Source organism: Neolamprologus multifasciatus, chromosome 2, assembly GCF_963576455.1.
Source record: "Neolamprologus multifasciatus chromosome 2, fNeoMul1.2, whole genome shotgun sequence".
NCBI lineage: Eukaryota > Metazoa > Chordata > Actinopteri > Cichliformes > Cichlidae > Neolamprologus > Neolamprologus multifasciatus.
This window is the reverse complement of record NC_140440.1, coordinates 6,906,376-6,926,290: the sequence shown is the minus strand read 5'-3', so window position 1 is coordinate 6,926,290 and position 19,915 is coordinate 6,906,376. Positions and strand designations below refer to the sequence as shown.

The window sequence follows — 19,915 nt, the reverse complement described above, 5'->3', positions numbered from 1 at the left end:
TTTATTTTATCTGGGTCATTCTATATCATATCAGTTGACCAAATTCCCAGCCTGACCATATGTGATTTCCCTGAAAAAAAAAATCCTGGCAGATGGAAAAGTTCTTAAAACTTTCCAATTTTAGTTTTGTAATGTTATTAATGAAATAAATAAAACACTCTAAAGTTTTGTGATGAGGTTAGGGGCATTTTAAGCTTGAGCAGTATTTTTTATACTTCATCTGTGTTACAAATAAACCTTCAAATATGGTAGTTCAGGCCTTGCTGTCAAATTTTTTAACCAAACTCAAGCTCTCAGAAATGTATGTTGAACTTCAGCTTCATCACAAAAATACTTCTTACCTTTTTCTGACGAAACTAATAACAGTGGAGAGCTAAAATTAAGCATGTTTGTTTGTTTGTTTGTTTGTTTGTTTGTTTGTGTATGATATAATATGGGGTGGTCTGCCAGGAAACAGGTGGTCAGTTGACATAGAAAAGGTTTTTTTAATACAGTAATGTGAACTAGTGCAGTTATTTGGTGTCTTTATTTGTTTTTGTTTTAAGAGTTTGAATATTATGAAGACGTCGAAACGTGAACATTTTTGTCATCCAAAAACAAAAACTGCAACAAAAAATAACTCCATGTTTTTTGAGCGTCAAATGAATCTTTTATTTTGGAAAAGAAAACCCGCCTCCTGATCCTGTTTCTTCCGGTGCCGTAGCCGTGTGTTCCTGGCGTTTGTTTCTGCTGTGGACTCAGGAGTGCATCTTGGAGGCTGTTTTCACATAAATAATCATGTCTCTGGAGGTGGAATCTGCAGAGTAAGTACCCCGCTTAACTATTGTTAAAGGGGGGTTATTATTAAAGTAAACTGGGTTTTAAAAGCTCCATATTTGATCACATTTTTGGGCAGTGAGGCCTCCTTCATCCTGCAGTAAACTGCAGTAGCGGTAGGTAGCGTTTTTGTGCTAAGCTAACGAGCTAACTTCCAGCCATACGCTGTAGTGTATGTAGTGTATGACTGGAAAGTGGAGTTAGGTACTCTTTCAACTGACACTATGTGATATGAAATATTTGTTTATTGATCATTTATATTTTAATCGCTTCTGTGTACTGCACAAAACTGAAAGAGAGGTGAGTAAATTAGCATTAGCTTAAGATGTGCGCTTCCCAGTCGCCGTAGATTCTGACATGAGCTGGAAATGTTACTGATTCAAACAAACCCAACCTGGACAACTCACTAAAGTAGCCAGATTACTTGACATATAAAGTCTGCTTCATTTAGTGTCAGTAACTCCACTTTTTGTCAGTAACTCGCGGTTTATTCAAAACTAGATTCACACTAGATTCAAAACGGTGCTTATAATTTCAAAATCTCGCTGGAATCCATAATTGAATTATCTAAACTGAGGCTTTTTGCAAGAAAAAATACTAGTGAAAACATTGGTATTAAGCAGGGATAGTGTTTAGAAATGACCACACATCTGTCTGCAGATTCTTACTCCTTAAAATGAAAATTTATGGCAAACACGGTAACAATAAAAAAAAAAATAGGGAACGTTATTGATCACGACTGAAGGATGTGCTCCAAAGCAAGTTTAACATACAGGGATGCCTCAGGATTTTTTTTAGGGGTGGCCATTTGAGTGCAATAATAATAATATAGGGGTGGCACACCAAAAACAGAATTTCCAGTTTTATTATGTTGTTGTCAAATATATCATATATATATATGTCAAATATATTTATATCCTTGAAAAATATGGTGAGAAATAAAAGAATTGCATGACTTTGAAAGCCATAATAATCTGTTTTAATTGATTGATTGACTAACTGGAACGTCCCAACTCTTTAATGTTTCTGAGCAGGAGCAGCTTAAGATTCCTCTCCCAGAATGGAGTTCACTTTAAGAGAAAACTTGTTGAGGAAAGACAAATGAGTATTAGATCATGTATGAGTGTGAACTGTTTGCCTGTCTCTATGTTGGCCCTGAGATGCACTAACTTTTCTGCAACCTGATATGGATCAAATACCTATAAATAAATAAGACTTTTGACATTTTAAACACCACACAGATATTTCCATGTGTTTCACAATCAACTATTTACTGGTGCAAAACAAAATAATCTCTTGGCAACACATTTATTCAAAACAGTTTTATCCAGCCATCAAAGTTTATTAAAATGTATTACCAACATAGGACAGTCTTGCTAAAGGGCCCTCTGGGGAGGACAGCAAATTTTGCCCCCCTGGCACCCCCTTGGTGGTGCTGATGGTGATGATGATCTAGAACATAGTTTGAGTTTAGAAGTTATTAGTTCACTCAATTCTAAAATGTGTGCTGGACTTTCAGTGCATGCAGTACTGGCATTTTCCTACACTAATGAAAGAGAAATCACTTTAGTTTGTTCCCAGATTAAAGTGAATTATTTCAACAGATTTAATCTTCTCCATGATGAATAGCCAATAAATAGCCTACTCATTTTTTCTTATCTATCTTCTTAGATTAGCTGCATTTGTGTCAGTATAATCAGACATTGCAGCAGATAAGAGTCAAGCATAAAAGCATTTATTTTCTGCATCAAAGTCTAAATGTATTTCAGTCCCAGTGATTATGTGCCACATTAATGCACCGTGCCGTTAGTAAGGCACAAACACTTATTCCCACACCAGAGAATCTATTTCACTCTTAGAGTGTACTGAAGACGTAGTGAATATAAAATGCAGATAATGGTATATGTTTGGTATAAGTTACTATGAGAACCTAACCAGGTAAAAAGAGCGCCACCTTGTGAAATGAAAACTCTGAATTTGAACTCACTATACCTCAAAGTGTAGGGCATCATCAGGAACGTTTTTGACCACCAAATCCTGAGCTGGTTTTACCTGAGCTGAGCCATCTTCTGTCTTACGTTGTTTGTCTATTTTCACAGCGTGGTCCGTCTGATTATGCAGTACTTAAAAGAGAACAATCTGCACCGGACACTAGCCACTCTGCAGGAGGAGACGACAGTGTCTCTGAACACAGTGGACAGTATAGAGAGCTTCGTGGCAGACATCAACAGCGGCCACTGGGATACTGTTCTACAAGCCATCCAGTCTCTCAAGCTGCCAGACAAGACCTTGATAGACCTTTACGAACAGGTATGGTCTGGATAAAGTTTTGATTGACAGGTCCAGAAGACACTGGCATCTTATCATCATCTGGGATTATACGGGGGGATGAGGGCTTGTTTGTATACAAGTGTTGACAGTAAAGTGTGAATATTAGGTTTAGAGAGTTATAGATATATGTTGATGATGATAGTACATTGAACTGGGCTTTCACACCATTTTCGATGGTGTCCAAAGCTTGGCTAAGTCCTCCAGCTTTATTTCTAATGGTTTCTGGTCAGAAAGGCTTTTTTTTCAGGTGTTTCTTGTAATACTGTCTTTATCCAGATGTTTTCTTGTCATTCTTGGCTAAGCATTTGTATCATAGCAAATCTCCCAGTGTAAACATAGTAGATCTTTTTGTTTGTTTGTTTAAGTTGGGCCTCTGTGTTGATTCCCTCACCAGGTCGTGTTAGAGCTGATTGAACTGAGAGAGCTGGGTGCAGCTCGTTCACTGCTCAGACAGACCGACCCCATGATCATGCTGAAACAGACCCAGCCAGAGAGATACATCCACTTGGAGAACCTGCTGGCTCGCTCCTACTTTGATCCCAGAGAGGTGAGATAAATTGCTTAAAGTGACTCTTATTTATTTTTTCCACTTTTTCCTGATTTTTTTTTTTTTTTTTTTTTTTTTTTTTTTTTTCCCTCCTCGATAGAATGTAGGCTTTGATAAATTCTCTTTTTTAAATCTGGAAAAATAAGGTTTTAAATCAGAAAGAACATCAGATTAAAGTGTGCTGTACATTTTTAATAGATGTGCATGTTTCTTTCTTACGCATTGTTAAAATTCTATCCAGGCGTACCCAGATGGCAGCAGTAAGGAGAAGCGTCGGGCGGCCATCGCTCAGGCGCTGGCAGGAGAGGTCAGCGTGGTGCCTCCCTCTCGTCTCATGGCTCTGCTGGGACAGGTATGTGACCTGGAAATTTGCAGGTGTTGTACTAGTTTGTGAAACTCTTTTGCCTCTTAATTTTACAAAACAAAATAGGAATGTGCAAGCAGAGTTGTCCTTGATTATGATTCTGCATGCACAATATCGACGATTTGTTATTGTAGGGTCTTAACTACACACTATAAAGCACCTTGTTGTGATTTGGTGCTATATAAATAAAATTTGTTCCTCTGTTCAGATAAAATGCAAATGCTTATGTCGTTCCCCATCATCTTTTTCCTTCTGTAGGCTCTGAAGTGGCAGCAGCATCAGGGTCTCTTGCCTCCTGGTATGACCATTGACTTGTTCAGAGGTAAAGCTGCCGTTAAAGATGTAGAAGAGGAACGCTTTCCCACGCAGCTCAGCAGACACATCAAGGTACCCACACTATCCCAAAATGGCAATTTGTATTAGTCAGCTTCTTCACTGTGACCAGGCCTTACTGCCATTTCTTCAAGTTCATGACTTAAACTTGTTCTGACGTGACTTGTTTTTCCTCACTGTGCAGTTTGGACAGAAATCTCACGTGGAGTGTTCCCGATTCTCCCCTGATGGTCAGTATCTGGTCACTGGCTCTGTGGACGGTTTCATCGAAGTCTGGAACTTCACAACTGGCAAAATCAGGAAGGTGGGTTGAAATGAAAAGAAAGGCAGATTTAGTTTCTGCTTAAATATCACTCTGTTTATGCCAGTGATTTTTAATTATTATATATCTTTTGTGTTTGCAGGATCTGAAATACCAGGCTCAGGATAACTTCATGATGATGGATGACGCTGTGTTGTGTATGGGCTTCAGTCGGGACACAGAGATGTTGGCCACTGGAGCCCAGGATGGAAAGGTTAAGGTATAGAGGACCAGCTGTACTTCAGTTTCTGTCATTGTCCTTCTGTATTTCATTCACCAATTCTGTACTTGCAGCCCATTTCTAGGCTATATAACCACATCTACTGGTATAAAATTATAAAAACCTATCAAGAAGACATTTTAATTATTACACATGAAAGCTCTCAGAAAACTGAAAACCTCAGTTTCTTTCACTCGTGTTTTCTGTTTTACTAAAACACGAGTTTAGAACAAACTGTATGTGTCTGTGTAGGTTTGGAAGATCCAGAGCGGTCAGTGTTTGAGGAGGTTCGAGCGTGCCCACAGCAAAGGAGTAACATGTGTCAGCTTCTGCAAGGACAGCAGCCAGCTCCTCAGTGCCTCCTTTGATCAGACCATCAGGTAAACTAATATCTGACCGTTTATCCTTACCAGCAGCAGAGGAGGCTGTGCAGCCATTAGGGTGGTGTTTTTCTAGTGGTGTTTTCCCCCATATGCACATTGTGTGTACCAAACACAATAAACGCAATCATGCACTCACTTCTAGTTTCTCACTGCGACTGTGGTGTGAAATAAAGATAATACAGTGGTTGTGGCTGCCACTATTATTTCTCGAAATCTAAAGCTCATACTAAGGACGTGCAAGGTTGTTTAATTGTCACAAAGTGAATGATCCTAGTGCTGATGTCCATGATGACCAAACTTCAAAGCAGGCTATGGGATCATGAGTGTGGTCTGGTTGTGTTCAAGCATGTAGGAGGTGGATGGGAGCAGGTGAAAAGATCACTTTTCCCAAAGTTCAGTTGGCTTTTTATCGTGATGATTTTGGTTGTTTAAGAAGAACCGTAGTTTTTAGCTCCACTCAGGCTCTCTCTTTGCTGTACACTCTGTGTGAGTGTACGAGTGGCTGCTACAGTTTAAAGTTCTCTTATCTAACAACAGCTGGTGCCTAGATGCTAACAATACTGTTACCATTGGCAACAAAAGACCATACTAATTGTGTCTTGAATTATTAAATACACTTACATTAAAAAACAATAACAGCTGCATTTTTGTGTCAGTAAATCAGCAGTGGTGGCTCCTCTGAACATGATTTACTAAAGCCCCTCCCCCCCACTAGCAGCTGAAGACATGAACAGTAGCAACAAACAACCAACCAGTAATAACAAGGAATTTCAAGAGCTCAATAAAGCTCCAAGTTTAGGTACTAGACAGTTAGAATGTTTACCTGACTGGCACACGTTAACATTAGCCATGTAATTACGTACATTATGATTACGGTAGCACTGCCGGCTATGACTAATAAATGATAACATTAATGTTGGAGCTGGGCAAGAAATAGTTCTGGTCCTCTGTAACATTAATGTAGTGTTGATTTAAAAGAATAGCATAGTTACTTTTGTTTCTATTAGTGTCCCAGATGTTTACCAGCAACACACAAACGGTGGCATCCAATCTTAGCGTCTGTATTTTATCAGCAACGGAAAATATAGTGCGAAGTCAGCAGAATCACAGGAATTTAACAAGGCTGAATAGGGTACTGTTCTTCCAATCTTCATTAAAACTACTGTGCTCTTCAGTAAATCTTCTTAAATTATTATGTCGACGTCATCCCTGTGTGTTTGTTGTTGTTTTTCATAAGAATCCATGGACTTAAGTCGGGTAAAACTCTAAAGGAGTTCCGCGGTCACTCCTCGTTTGTCAACGAGGTCACATTCACTCCGGACGGCCATCACATCATCAGCGCTTCCTCAGATGGTACAGTAAAGGTAAGAGAAGCAGCTGATTTAAAAATAACCCCATTCATCCACTTCTTTCTCATAATGCCTCTTGCTTTCCCGCTCATCTTCAACGTGCTTCAGGTCTGGAACGTGAAGACCACTGAGTGCACCAGCACCTTCAAGCCTCTGGGAACGTCAGCCGGCACTGACATCACAGTCAATAACGTCATCCTGCTGCCCAAGAACCCGGAGCACTTTGTCGTGTGCAACCGCTCCAACACAGTGGTCATCATGAACATGCAGGGACAGGTCAGTTAATGTCACCACATCACTAACAGTTGTTTGGGATTTTCTTCTAAACCCGGAGTTTTAGGTAATAAGCTGTTTTTTTGTTGTGCAGATCGTGAGAAGTTTCAGCTCCGGTAAGAGGGAAGGTGGTGACTTTGTGTGCTGCACTCTGTCGCCCCGCGGCGAGTGGATCTACTGCGTGGGTGAAGACTTTGTGCTCTACTGCTTCAGCACAGTCACCGGCAAGCTGGAGAGAACACTGACGGTACGTTACGGCTCTCAGGATCAGAGTTTCCAAAAATACCACACCATATTCTGTCCTCTGTTCCTCCCCCAAGTTCTTATCGCTGAAGTTTTGAAGTCAGTGTTGAAGGGGGGTATGTGTAGCTGCCTTGTCTTCCATATAAGACTATATACATGTAGGTGTCGTACTGGTCACTGCTGATGTGTTTCCATTTTACACACAGTAGCTGAAGTTGGAGGGATTGTTTTAGTTTTGCAAAATAATGGATAATTTTTGTGTGAATCCATCACTTCAGACTGCAAGAAGCTCCACTCTGTTTCACTATTGATGTTTTTGGTGTATCTTGATCACATCTTACATCTCCCATCTCCAGGTCCACGAGAAGGATGTTATCGGCATCGCTCACCACCCCCACCAGAACCTCATCTCCACCTACAGTGAGGATGGCCTGCTGAAGCTCTGGAAACCTTAAAAAAAAATAAACACCCTCAGGAGAAGAGACTGATGCTCTCCTCAGTCTGAACACGGCTCCGCCCACTTTGATTTATTTAACCTTCTGCAGCCCTAATGAATCCTTCTTAGATTCAGGTGGTTCGGAGGTTTAAATTAATGGGAACACAGTAGTGACTAAAATGCAAAGACTGAGCAGGATTTTAAGAAGTTTTTGTATCATTAAAAAAAATATACAAGTGAATGTTGACAGCTTACGACAGTTCGGCGTGTTTGCACAGCAGAGTCTTATTTAACTCAGCTTCTTAGGTTTGTTGCATATTTTTTACAAATAAAGTTTTCATTTCATGTGTCTTAGAAAGCAATTTGATGAACAGCGATGGTATTTAATAATTTGTAGGCCACCCGCTGTTGTTGTTTTCATTAACAGTTTTCCACAGAAATTATTACAAATGTGAAGAAAACGTGATTGTCACAAATTCTCGAACTGTACTCAATCAAATCCTAAAGAAAATAATTCTGCACATTTTCCACTGGCTGTTCAATAAATAAGATTCTGTTGTTCAACATGCAAGCATTTCCAACTTTTATGTAAGAGCGCTTCAGCAGGAGGAGAGAGGTCAACAGTGAGAGTGCAGATACTTGAGCCGACTCATTTTAAAAGTTTGTTTTTGTAAATATATTTTTGTTTGCGTTTTTCAGTAAGATCTGGTTAAATAGTTCATGGTTGCATGTTGGTTCCTCTCATTTTGCATAGAAAAGGTATAAGATGTAGAAAATGTCACCCAGAATTTTTGAATTCCGCAAACATTGCTGATCTTGGACAGAAAACAGTTTTGTTCAGTGATCCATAAAATACCACCTATTTGGTTATCATTTGGAAATGGGGTGTAATATGTCAAGTGTTTTTTGTTTTTTCCTTCTGGTTTGTCTTTTGTTTTTTTTTATACTCATTTATATGAATTTGCTGTCTGGATGCACACGTCCTGTGTAACAGCGTCGGTCTGTGCCATTAAAGCTGTTTAACCAGAGCAGTGAAATGTGACGTCTGTGCAAAAGAAATAATCCCTTTCAGTGTTTTTGAATCATTGCGACATACCAGTAATTCAAGAAATCTTCCACATTTTAAAGGTGAGAAAAAGAAAAGAAGCCTCACAAAACATCTGAAGTTTTTAAAGGCATTTCGGTCTACATTTCATTTCCTGCCTCCCCGAGTGCTGGAAGATGTTTTGGTAATTCTCTGCCTCTGCGTTTAATCCCTGAATAAACTGGTGCATGGCTGTCGGTACAGCAGCTCTGCAGAGGAGAGGCGCATCCAGTCAGTCAGTGAGGTAAGGAAGGTTTGTAAATCCTTCAAAATAAAAGCGCAAATGTGAAAAGTATAACGTACCTCTACTCTGATTGTTGTCACCAGAATTGTTTTGATTATTTTACCAAGTCAAGAACATTTCAGAGAATTATTAAAAGATCATTTATTCTAAAGATTCTGGAGCCTTTTATTGTTTCCTGTAATGGCAGCATGTAAGAAGGATGTGGTGGTTTCTTACACCAATGAACATTTCCTATGTTTAAAACTGTAAAAGCCTTTAAATTGCTTATTTGTCTTCCTGTGTCTTCATTCATTTGTATCCTACTTTTTTCAACAAAAAATAATTCCACACAGACTAAGGCTTGATTTTTTTTCAGCTTTTTGAAGTTTTATTTAATTTAGCCAAAAACACATCATACCTAAAGTTTATTTTTTAACTTCTATGTATATACAACAGGAAGTTGTTTGCATTGCTGTGGACTTGATGTTGCAGAGCAGCGGGTCACAGAGGTTGAATGAGAAGTTCGTGTTAGAGGGTTTTCTGCAGGGGAGAGTTGCTATGGCAGGATTTCTGCTCATCACTGTGCTTTTTTATCTGAACTGCGGCTCATTTGTTGTTGTTATAAGCAGACCTGCAGATGGCACAACCTCAAGGAGAGCCACTGTGGCTTTAAACACAGCTCTAACTTCAACTGAGAGCCTTTTTTCTGCAGGGAAACCCAATACCACTGAGGTTCCCACCGCAGGATTCACAACTAGGTATCGTAAGTCAATAAGCAAACCCACCACAGCTTCAGAAAGTCTGAGTGAAGCTGCTGGTAAAACAACTGAAAGAGAAGAAGAAGGTCCTCCAGAGTTGGGTGAGTGGACACAAACTGATATTTATTTCTGTTTTTTGTTTTCTTTAATGCTGTTTAATCTCAAATTGATGACAAATTGTTAAATGCAAAGGGTTCTCCTTCATGGAGAAGCTTACATGAGAGCAAATGAACTCCACTGATTGTCCTTTGGTTTTACTGGTCATTACCTTTCCCTTAAGCAAAAAGCCTATGTGGTAAAGCAGTTTCAGTGTAAATGCATCATAGTGACACTGAAAGAGAACAAAGCAGCCAAAATTTTAATTCAATGTAAATTCTGCTTTGAAAGTTAGATGCAACAAACTGTCTACCAACTCTAATCATGGTCGCATTAATCACTGATGAAGCGACAGACTTTCAACAACAACTTGAAGCCACAGTTTTGTAGATACTCGGAGTGTAAAAGGACTGTGTTAGTGTTTTCATATCTGCGGTCGGAGAGTCATTGTCCGAGGGCTGGGGGAGGATGTTCCACATTCTGCAGAGGGTGCAGTGAAACATTTTAGCCGTGTGTTTCCGCTGATGAAAACCAGATGGGCTGTGCAATGCCTGAGAGCAGAAAACAGAAGGCAACTCTTCTTAAAACCAGTCACATGTAATGTTGGTAATGCAGGAATATTCCACTGCACAGCGAGCAGATGCATATCCAGAGCATGGGGTTGTTAGTTTGTTTATTGAGCTCGTTATTTAATTCAAGAAGGACAGTGCATGTTTACTGTCTCACAGACTTGGGGCGCAGGGAGTAACATCTTGTTTGCTTTCTTTCCAAGAGTCATCTCACCCTCAAAAATTAAACTGTACATTATTATTATCGCATCAAAAAATGATGGACAGCACCAAGAAACAGCTGGCCTTCTTTCCATAGTTAAACATTTTTGAATTTTTAAATTTGATTGTTTGTGCAGGGCTTTTTCCCATTTCTGTGTTAAAATAAGCAGACCAATTCATTATTAATAGAAATATATGAGAGTCTCATCTAGCTCTCTGCAAGAGATTGACACATAGCTATTTTCCTTGAAAGCAAAGCTCCATTGTAAAGTGTCCTGTCTAAAATATTGCATGTTGATGTGGTATGAGGAATGCATGTCCTGTTGTGCATGAAATTGTTTGCTTTTTTATAGCAAAGAGGTCCACCAGAGGCATTAAGGTAGCAAAGAAGCCCAAAACGGTCCTGAAGAAACCCAAAGTCATCGGCAAGAAGCCAAATGCTGCTGAAAGAGCAAAACCCCAGGTCAAAAAAAGAGTGAGCCAATCAGTGGCCACAGAAACAACCCCACGTATGTATCGGGGGTTAGCCCCAAAGTATACAGTATGCCCATCAGACAGGTTTGGTTGCTTTTTCCTGCTTGAAAGAGGTCAAGCCACAGACAAACCAAACTATTTCCTAAACTAGCTTAGATAAGAGCCGTTTATGGGTTTAATATTGTGACAATCAAACGCAAGGCAGTGCTGAATGGAGGCATACTGTATATGTAAAAACCTGTACTTTAAATCAGCCTGATGTATAACTGCTGTGTGTTACACTCGTTCAGTGCAAGCTCAAACTAAAGCCTGGCAGCAGCTTCCATCCACCTGCAGCTACTTTTAAAAACACAGGTATTCATGATACAAACGCAAAATTGATTCATTGAAGCCCTTAAAAAGAAGAAAGTGCAGACTCGGACTTTTGCTGAACTGCTCACAGATTTCACCTTTCTGCTTCTGCCAGTCTTTTTTATTTACATTGGGAACATGATAAGAGATGATGTATTGTACCATATACAATGAGTTTCCTCCTCCTTCACTTCAGTTTAAAGAGTTTTGTTATCTTCCTCTAGCTTCCTTTTACTCTTAGCGTCTCTTGATTTATGTCCCTCATGTATGATTGAGCCGAACTTAGTCCCTGTAGTTAACACACATCACAGAATAGAAGTGTTTTACTAGTGTGATTATGCACAGTCTGGTTTCTGCCGTGTGCATATTCCCTTGTATATACAGTACATATCTCATATTTGTGTACTAGACTGGAAATTGTGCCAGCTGAGTAAGCGTGTGTGTGTATAGTGCATCTGTCTGCATAATCTGTGTGTACAGAGGGAATGATCGAAGGTTAGCTCAGTGGAGGCTGGCTAGAAATAAATGCTTAGTAGCTGTCATGTCAAATCAGAGTCGATGTTCGTTAAAATCCATGCAGGCCTATCAGACAGTGCTGGGGCGAGATTAGCAGTGAGTGATATGACAGAAAATGTTGCATGTTGAGAATAAGTACGTGTCAAACTTATAATATTGCTTCTTCCTGGTTGATAGCGGAGGTGTTTTCGTGCCTTCATTCATCAGCAGCATGATGCATAACTTAATATGAGTGTGACTTGACTTGAACTTTAGAACAACAGGAAGCAGCAAAGAGCGAGTCTGGGAAAAATGGGAAACCAGCACAGAGGTCAGATTCAGGGTCAGGAAAACATCTTCTATGGCTTCATTCATTTTAAATGAAAGATGAAATTTTTAGTGCTGGAGAACAATGAAAGAGGCACAATAACGCTCTTCTACCTCTATAAAAATTCCTGGTGGGATTTATTTACACAGTTAATCAGCTCAGTTGTGAATTCCTTTAATGTAGTCAAAGCTGAGTGTAATCCGGGCATCGTTGTGAGTTTGCCAGCTGTCATTGGCTCCGCTTCAGAAGTTTGAGAATAAATTTGTGGTTTGGCAGGATTCCCGTGGTCAGCAGCAACAAAGACACATTTTGACTCACAAGCAACTCGAAAGAGATCCTACAGGAGTGCAAGGCAAAAGGGGGAAAGGGTCTTTACAGGAAATGCCATCAACATTTAGCATTCATTTATGCTACTTCTATATTCTGGCCCAACACTTTTTAGCAGCTAATAAAGCTTCCTAAGAGGAGGAGGTGTTTTGAACCGAGCTGAACCCAGCAGACAATGAGAGTCTGTCCGAGGACTCACGGCTGCAGAGCCCGTGAACAGGTTTACAGAAACCTCACTGCTTCAGCTTTCTCTGTTTTCTACCTGCTGCCTTTGGCTTAATTTGTAAACCCATCAGGGTTGAAGACACATGAACAAGTGAAAATCTTAAAAACATAAAATAATAATAGTTATGTTTCCGCTCAACGTTCATATAGAGGGGTTCAGATTTGCCCACTAAAAAGGTCAACAATAATGATGAGCATTTCCAAATTCATCATAGAAGCGATTTTTGGATGGAAGCATCTGCTCTGATGGAAGTTTATTTTGTATTTTTTATTTTAATCTTATAATTCAGCCTGAAATATCGGACATCTGGTATTTGAATTCAGAATGAACTTTAAAACTGACTGAATGTTGGAATTCTGTCTTCAGCATTCTGATAGTTTTTTTGGAATCTTTAAATCAATTCAATTCAGTTCAATTCAATTTTATTTATATAGCGCCAAATCACAACAAAAGTCACCTCAAGGCGCTTCATAGATACAGAGAAAAACCCAACAATCATATGACCCCCTATGAGCAAGCACTTTGGCGACAGTGGAAAGGAAAAACTCCCTTTTAACAGGAAGAAACCTCCGGCAGAACCAGGCTCAGGGAGGGGCGGGGCCATCTGCTGCGACCGGTTGGGGCGAGAGAAGAAAAACAGGACAAAGACATGCTGTGGAAGAGAGACAGGGGTTAATAACAGATATGATTCAATGCAGAGAGGTCTATTAATACATAGTGAGCGAGAAAGGTGACTGGAAAGGAAAAATTCAATGCATCATGGGAATCCCCCGGCAGCCTACATCTATTGCTGCATAACTAAGGGAGGATTCAGGGTCACCTGGTCCAGCCCTAACTATATGCTTTAGCAAAAAGGAAAGTTTTAAGCCTAATCTTAAAAGTAGAGATAGTGTCTGTCTCCCAAATCCAAACTGGAAGCTGGTTCCAAATATGTACAAGGCACGGTTATGTTTGTTTAAATGCAATGCATCCATGCGGCTGAATATTTTATACAATCACATATTGATGCAGGATGTCAAAGCGCACTGAGCCACAAGTTCCTGGAAGTTTGATTTGAACATTTGCATTTTAAAATTGATTGATTGATTGAATCTTTATTTTGAACATATTGAAAAAGTACAACAACATGCTAAAACGTGCTTCAGTGTAAATAAGAAAAACCTTTTTTCCAACAGTGCGTTCTGTCTGATGGCACTAAATTATCAAAAACTGACAGTTCACAGATATTCTGTCTTTTAATAACGTTCTAAAAAAATCAGACTTCTACCTTTCGAACTCACAATTCTTCGAATTCACCCCTTCTCCTGTAATTTCATTCATAATTAAGTGAAATGACTGATAAAGCCCTGCTGGTTGTCTCAGAATGTCCTCCACTGGGTCTCGAGTCACTGAAGGTCAAAGACACACAGCTGAGGGCTTCGTCCTACAAGCGCCGAGGTCTGGGTCCCCACAGGGGTCGACTCAACATCCAGGTGACTGCACAGAATTGAAAAAAAGATCCACCGCTGCACTTCAGGCTATACTTGCAGAAGCATCATAAATATTGTGCATTCCATTTGTGTGTGGCAGTCTGGAATAGAGGATGGAGATATCTATGATGGGGCCTGGTGTGCTCAGTACAGAGATAAGAAGCAGTGGCTGGAGGTTGACGCTCGACGGCTGACTCGCTTTACTGGTGTCATCCTGCAGGGGCGCAACTCCATCTGGAGGTCAGTGCTGGTGGGTTGGAAATCAGTAAGCCTGCTGGGAAACTGGTTTCAGGACAGAATGGAAGTATTGTTTCATTTTGAAGTCCAAGATAATGTTCCCAAAGTCTGCCTACTGTGAGATGTTACTCAATATTACTTAATTTAAGACACATAAAAGCAGGCTTTGCTCCGTCTTCAGGTTGTGCTCTTTTTCTGAAACCTGGTAATGTCTTGATTAAGTTAAAAAGTGTGTGTCATATCACATGTGCCATATTTACAACCCAGATGTGTGTTTTCTGTTCACAAACAGCTGGGACATTGTGCATACCTACAAGGTGCAGTTCAGCAATGACACACTGGTCTGGAAGCCATGTATGAACGGGACTGAAGAGGCTGTGAGTGAACATCCGAGCTCTGATCTTCCCTCTACTCTGTGTATACATTTCACTTTCTAAGCTGGTTATAAAAGGAGTCACGAGGCCGTTCTTTGTCTCGGGTTTATCTGTTAAAGGTAACGGGTTAGCCTTTTGCATGTTTATGAAAGAATACAGCCCAAAATAATATAAGCAAACTGATGTATCACTTGACTTTTAGGGATTTTTTTTTTTGGGTGGGGGGGTGTTTTTCTTGTATTTGTGGAATAATTTTGCATTATTCTTACTCCCACCACAGAAGCTTGAACCCACTTCGTGGAGAAAAAAAAGGAAAAGCCATTAGAGTTTAATTTACCCGCAAGCTGTTACCATCATTCCAACAAAGTCCTGTAAAGGAAAGTTTGGTCCATAGTGTTGACGCAGCACATTTAAAGATTATATGCTATTTCATTTTTACAGTATGAGGGCAAAGTTTGTGACTTTCAGTTATTGAAAACTCAAAAATTGGTTTAACTGTGCAGATTTGTTGGGGTTTGTTCTTTCCCCTGCTCTGTCTGGCATGTGTGACTCAGCCACAGCTGGCACGATGTGCCAGATGTGCTTTGTCCAACCTTTTTCTTTCTTTTTTTTTTTTTTTCCACGGGGCTTTTGAATTCAGGTGGTGAAAATCAGAGGAGATCAAAATATGACAAGCGTGCACAAACTGACCTTAAAATTCATGGTTTGCAGTGAAAGAGCAATGTGCTCTTCCTCAGTTATTACAGTACAATTTTTTATTTTTATTACTAAAAAAAATCGTATTTGTATTATAGGTCGTTAACCTAAATGTGTCCTTGTGTCGCAGATATTTGAAGGAAACCAAGATGCAGAGACACCCGTCCTCGCCCTCTTCAACACTTCCACAGTGGCACGCTATATTCGGATCAACCCACAGTCCTGGTACCAGAATGGGACGAAGGGGGACATCTGCCTGAGAGCTGAGGTGTTGGGCTGTGCACTCCCAGGTATAAGAGGCCACTAGCTGGAAATAGCTTTTTACATTCATATAGATATAAGTATTTAATTAAAGTGACACACGTTTCCCATTTTACAGATCCAAACAGTATCTATCCATGGCAGACAGAGCCCACAGAGTCCAAAGACAAGCTGGACTTCAGACACCACAACTATAAGGAGATGAGAAAGGTGTTTGTTTTATATCCTGAACATTTTAATGTGTGTGTGGTCTGCTTGGTCTGACCAAAAGCAAATATACAGAGGTTTCATTCTGTTGAATGAACTGTGCTGCCACTACGAGCTGTCTGAATCTGACGGTCAGAAAACAAACAACCAAAGCAAACACAGGTCCACCTTCCCCAAACATAGCTAGAGGTCTGACATGGCTGATTTATGGGATGTAGACGTATGAAATGTTTATACTCCACTTCAGTGACAAGAGGTTTCTCTGTGCCATCTAACTTACTTTGTATGTGTATTTTATGCGTTCTTTGGCAGTTTTTTAACTTCAATTTCCTAAAAGAAGTGTTGGATAAATACTTCAGATGGTTCAAAGACACTCAGACTAAATGAGGAACCTTCAGATAATTAATTTCTAATAATCCATTTGTAAAATAATTTACCCCACATTTTTATACATATCATTTGTTTCCCGCTGAGATGGGCTGAAATGATGCACTTGAATTTTGTCTGGGCATCATCTAAGCTTAACACATTTCCAATGAGGCTACAAAACAGTTGCCCTTTGAAATACTGTGTCAGTGAAACACGTTGTTTTTGTTTGTTTGTTTTAACAGCTGATGAAGTCAGTACAAGAGGAGTGCCCTGACATCACGCGCATCTACAGCATCGGGAAGAGCTATATGGGGCTGAAGCTCTATGTCATGGAGATCTCCGACAATCCAGGAAAACACGAGCTGGGTGAGACTTACAGAGAAATGTGAAAGCTGCAGGAGAGGGAAGCTTAACTCTAGGAAGAAAAGCTCATCAGTGAAATCATTAGTTTTTTTTTTAAACACAAATCAAAGCTTAATCCAGTCTTACTAGTTAGAAGGTTTCTGGTTTGATCCCTGACTCCTCTAGTCTGGATGTCAGAGTATCCTTGTGCAAATTCCCTGAGGATGGCAGTGGTGCTCTGTGCGTGTTCATGACGTCCCACCTCCTCCTCACTGGTGTTTTTTAATAGCTGTTGTTTACTTCTCAGAAGCTGAACTTCTTATTTCCAATTAGAAACATGGCACAAAGCTGCAATCATTTACTTATTGAGAGCTTGGAACACTGTGAAGAGTCAGGGCTTTGGCTCTTCACTGGTTTAAATCTTATCTTAAACTCAGGATTTTCTCAGCTATCACTAGAAAATACTCCTGCAGATTAGCTGTTATGACATCTGGAGTTCCACAGGGGTTAATCATGGAGCCTGTTCTTTTTTCTCTTTGTACATGCTCCATCTAGGTCAAAGTATTCCTCAACATAATTTGCCTTTTCATTGATGTGTAGAATATTTACAGTTTTATTTACCGTTTAATCTGGGCAGGCACTGTTTCATAAGAAAGCTCCAATCTGAAGCTTCAACTAAACCTTGAATCTTCCACATGGTGCTGTGCTGCATGCCGCTTCTCCCCTAATGAGACAGTAAACTAAGAGGTCAGCGGGTCAGTATGCTGGTTCTGACCGTGTCTTTCAGCCCTTCTTCAGATACAGTGCACTACTGTGCGAGACATAAACAGTCCAGAGTTCTCCCTCGTTTGCTTTAAGGTGTACAAATGTTTTCTTTGGCCTCATCAACTCAGCCCGCGTGGCAGCAGAGTGGTAGGTAGGATATTTCCCGCCAAAAAAATCACTTCAGGTTGTTATGTTGAAGTCAGTGGGGGGGAGGGGTGTCTGTTTGGGTTTAAATCTGTGCTTGGTTAACCACATCTTCTTCATTGTTCTTTTCTCTGATTTGTTTTACGGTGCTGTTGATGATGGTTGTGTCATCAGTGTTTTGTTGAAGCTATGTTGAAAGGTCATATTTATAGAATATGACCTTTAAACATAGTGTGAACAAGAAATTGAATGCAAATCTGCCCCCATACTCATCTTATACTTGGCCCCCTGGTATAATCCCAGAACACCACACTGGGAGGGGTGATGATATCTCCCCCCCGACCTGTCATCCTGGCTCCCCCTTGCCATAGCATGTGTGCTGTACCTCATCAATCTCTAGCTGTGAGAGCAGCATGAGGGGTCTAGCCTAGTACCCTTGCTGAATACAGATGCCCCAGGTGAGAGTCTAACTTGAAAGTCCCACTCTAGAGTTGTGTAGTCTTACCAATACGCTATCCAGCTGCTATTATACTATATATATATATATATATATATATATATATATATATATATACATATATACACATACATACACGAGGTTGGATGGATGGATGGGTGGATGAGCTTTAAATCTGTGCTTTAAAGTGTTTTAAATAGCCTCAGAGCCATTTTCATATTTAAAATATATTTGCTTACGGCACAGCTCGCTGTTTGAAAACTTTCTGAGTGTTATGTGGCGTATTTGTTGTTAGCAGTGAAGTGAGCTCAGAGTCCTCCTCATGAGCATTTCTGAGAATAACATGTGACATTTCAGAGATACCTGCCATTGAATGTGCAGTATGTGGCCCACTGATCTGTGCAACTCTGCGTGTAAAACATCAAACTGCACGTGTATTAAAAGCTGTTGCATACGATATCCACTGCACATAAAGGATTTTGATGAGATTTGTGTTTAAATCTTTAAAGGCATTAACCAAATGACAAGTAAAAGTCTGGTATGAGCCAGCCTTCCCATCTCTGTGTTTGGCGCCCCCTGCAGGAGAACCAGAGTTCCGATATGTTGCAGGGATGCATGGAAACGAGGTGCTGGGACGAGAGCTCCTGCTAAATCTCATGCAGTACATCTGCCAGGAGTATAAACGGGGAGACCAGCGCATAGTGCACCTGGTCAAAGAGACCCGCATCCACCTTCTGCCCTCCATGAACCCCGATGGATATGAGATGGCTTTTAAGAAGGTGCAGGAAACTCCCCTGTCAGCTCTGAACGTCAGCACTAGACATGAGAGTAATAAATTAGCAGAACTGAAAGGAGTCAATCCTGTTTTCTTTGACGTTCAGGGCTCAGAGCTGGCAGGCTGGTCGCTGGGACGTTACAGCTATGAAGGCATCGATATGAACCACAACTTTGCTGACCTCAACTCAGTGATGTGGACCGCCATCGAGCTGGAGACAGACCGGTCCAAACTCATCAACCACTATTTCCCCATCCCTGAACAGTACACCACCGAAGAAGCTTTTGTGAGACACACGAGTGACAAACACACATCTCACATACACGAAAAACATCTCCATCACCTGTTTTCCTGCCTCTCAATTTCATATTTATACTTTATTGTAGAATGATTTAAAACTTTGAGACTTTAATGGTGTTTTAATCCTAACGGTTTAAACACGAGGGTGACGGGTCATAGTATCTTCACATCGATTCAGTCCTGAGAAAAGGCATCAGTAAAAACAACCTGTACACGTGGACCAGGGTCATGTGAGACTTTTAGAAGCAGGGATAGTTCAAAGCAAACATGTCTAAATTTAACATTTTATTTTTAACTTTAAAATTCTCTGACTGTCTGGGTGATAAATAAAGATTTTCAGTATGAATTAATTAATGAAAAAACCATTAAACAAATAAAAACATTAAAAACAATTAATTAAAAAAATTAAACTGGAAAATAGAAAGAAAAAGGGATTTTTTAAAATAAAAACAGATATTTTAAACTTAGTTTTTAGTCCTTTTAATAAGCTTCCAGTTTTTCTTCCTGTAATTTTGTAGGTTTCACTCTTAGATTGTGATGAGTCATACCTAAATGTTTCTTTTGGCTAGTTTGTGCCTCCTTGTCTCCTCTTTCCTCCTGCCTGCGATCCCAAAGCTAATCTCAATACAACACATTGAAGGATGTCTTAATTCAAATGCACCTAGTGGGTAGAGGAAGAAAGGAGCTGCAGGGGGGTTATAATTGATGCTTCTTTGTTTCTTGTGGAACAAACAACAGCTAGAGCTTGTAAAACAGCTAAAAAGGTGGACAGATATCCACGGCATCATGTT

General features: G+C 40.1%; 2 protein-coding genes across 3 annotated transcripts in view; both read left to right on the top strand.

Moving 5' to 3' along the window:
• Positions 1-663: 663 nt before the first annotated feature.
• smu1a (SMU1 DNA replication regulator and spliceosomal factor a) lies at positions 664-7,626 on the top strand. Its single transcript, XM_085181420.1, has 12 exons — positions 664-803; positions 2,916-3,126; positions 3,542-3,694; positions 3,936-4,046; positions 4,317-4,445; positions 4,576-4,695; positions 4,796-4,912; positions 5,165-5,292; positions 6,533-6,659; positions 6,753-6,920; positions 7,012-7,164; positions 7,517-7,626. The coding sequence occupies exons 1-12, from the start codon at positions 778-780 to the stop codon at positions 7,613-7,615; spliced, it is 1,542 nt and encodes a 513-aa protein (XP_085037546.1). The 5' UTR covers positions 664-777; the 3' UTR covers positions 7,616-7,626.
• A 149-nt stretch (positions 7,627-7,775) lies between these two features.
• cpxm1b (carboxypeptidase X (M14 family), member 1b) overlaps positions 7,776-19,915 on the top strand; it is a 15,570-nt gene continuing 3,430 nt past the window's right edge. The window contains exons 1-10 of one of the 2 annotated variants that reach the window (XM_085181400.1): positions 7,776-9,762; positions 10,881-11,036; positions 14,091-14,200; positions 14,298-14,437; positions 14,727-14,811; positions 15,635-15,794; positions 15,884-15,975; positions 16,584-16,707; positions 18,632-18,828; positions 18,931-19,110. In XM_085181400.1, the coding sequence (XP_085037526.1) occupies positions 9,345-9,762; positions 10,881-11,036; positions 14,091-14,200; positions 14,298-14,437; positions 14,727-14,811; positions 15,635-15,794; positions 15,884-15,975; positions 16,584-16,707; positions 18,632-18,828; positions 18,931-19,110 (1,662 nt within the window). In that variant the 5' untranslated portion in view covers positions 7,776-9,344. The remainder of the gene's footprint in view (positions 9,763-10,880; positions 11,037-14,090; positions 14,201-14,297; positions 14,438-14,726; positions 14,812-15,634; positions 15,795-15,883; positions 15,976-16,583; positions 16,708-18,631; positions 18,829-18,930; positions 19,111-19,915) is intronic. The other variant, XM_085181408.1, reaches the window with a different exon arrangement.

Excerpts from the sequence above, each read along its gene's own strand:
- smu1a (XM_085181420.1), top strand. The coding sequence starts at position 778 with ATGTCTCTGGAGGTGGAATCTGCAGA. Across the intron at positions 804-2,915 it reads CTGGAGGTGGAATCTGCAGA|CGTGGTCCGTCTGATTATGC; the intron begins GTAAGTACCCCG and ends CTATTTTCACAG. Across the intron at positions 6,921-7,011 it reads TCATGAACATGCAGGGACAG|ATCGTGAGAAGTTTCAGCTC; the intron begins GTCAGTTAATGT and ends TTTGTTGTGCAG.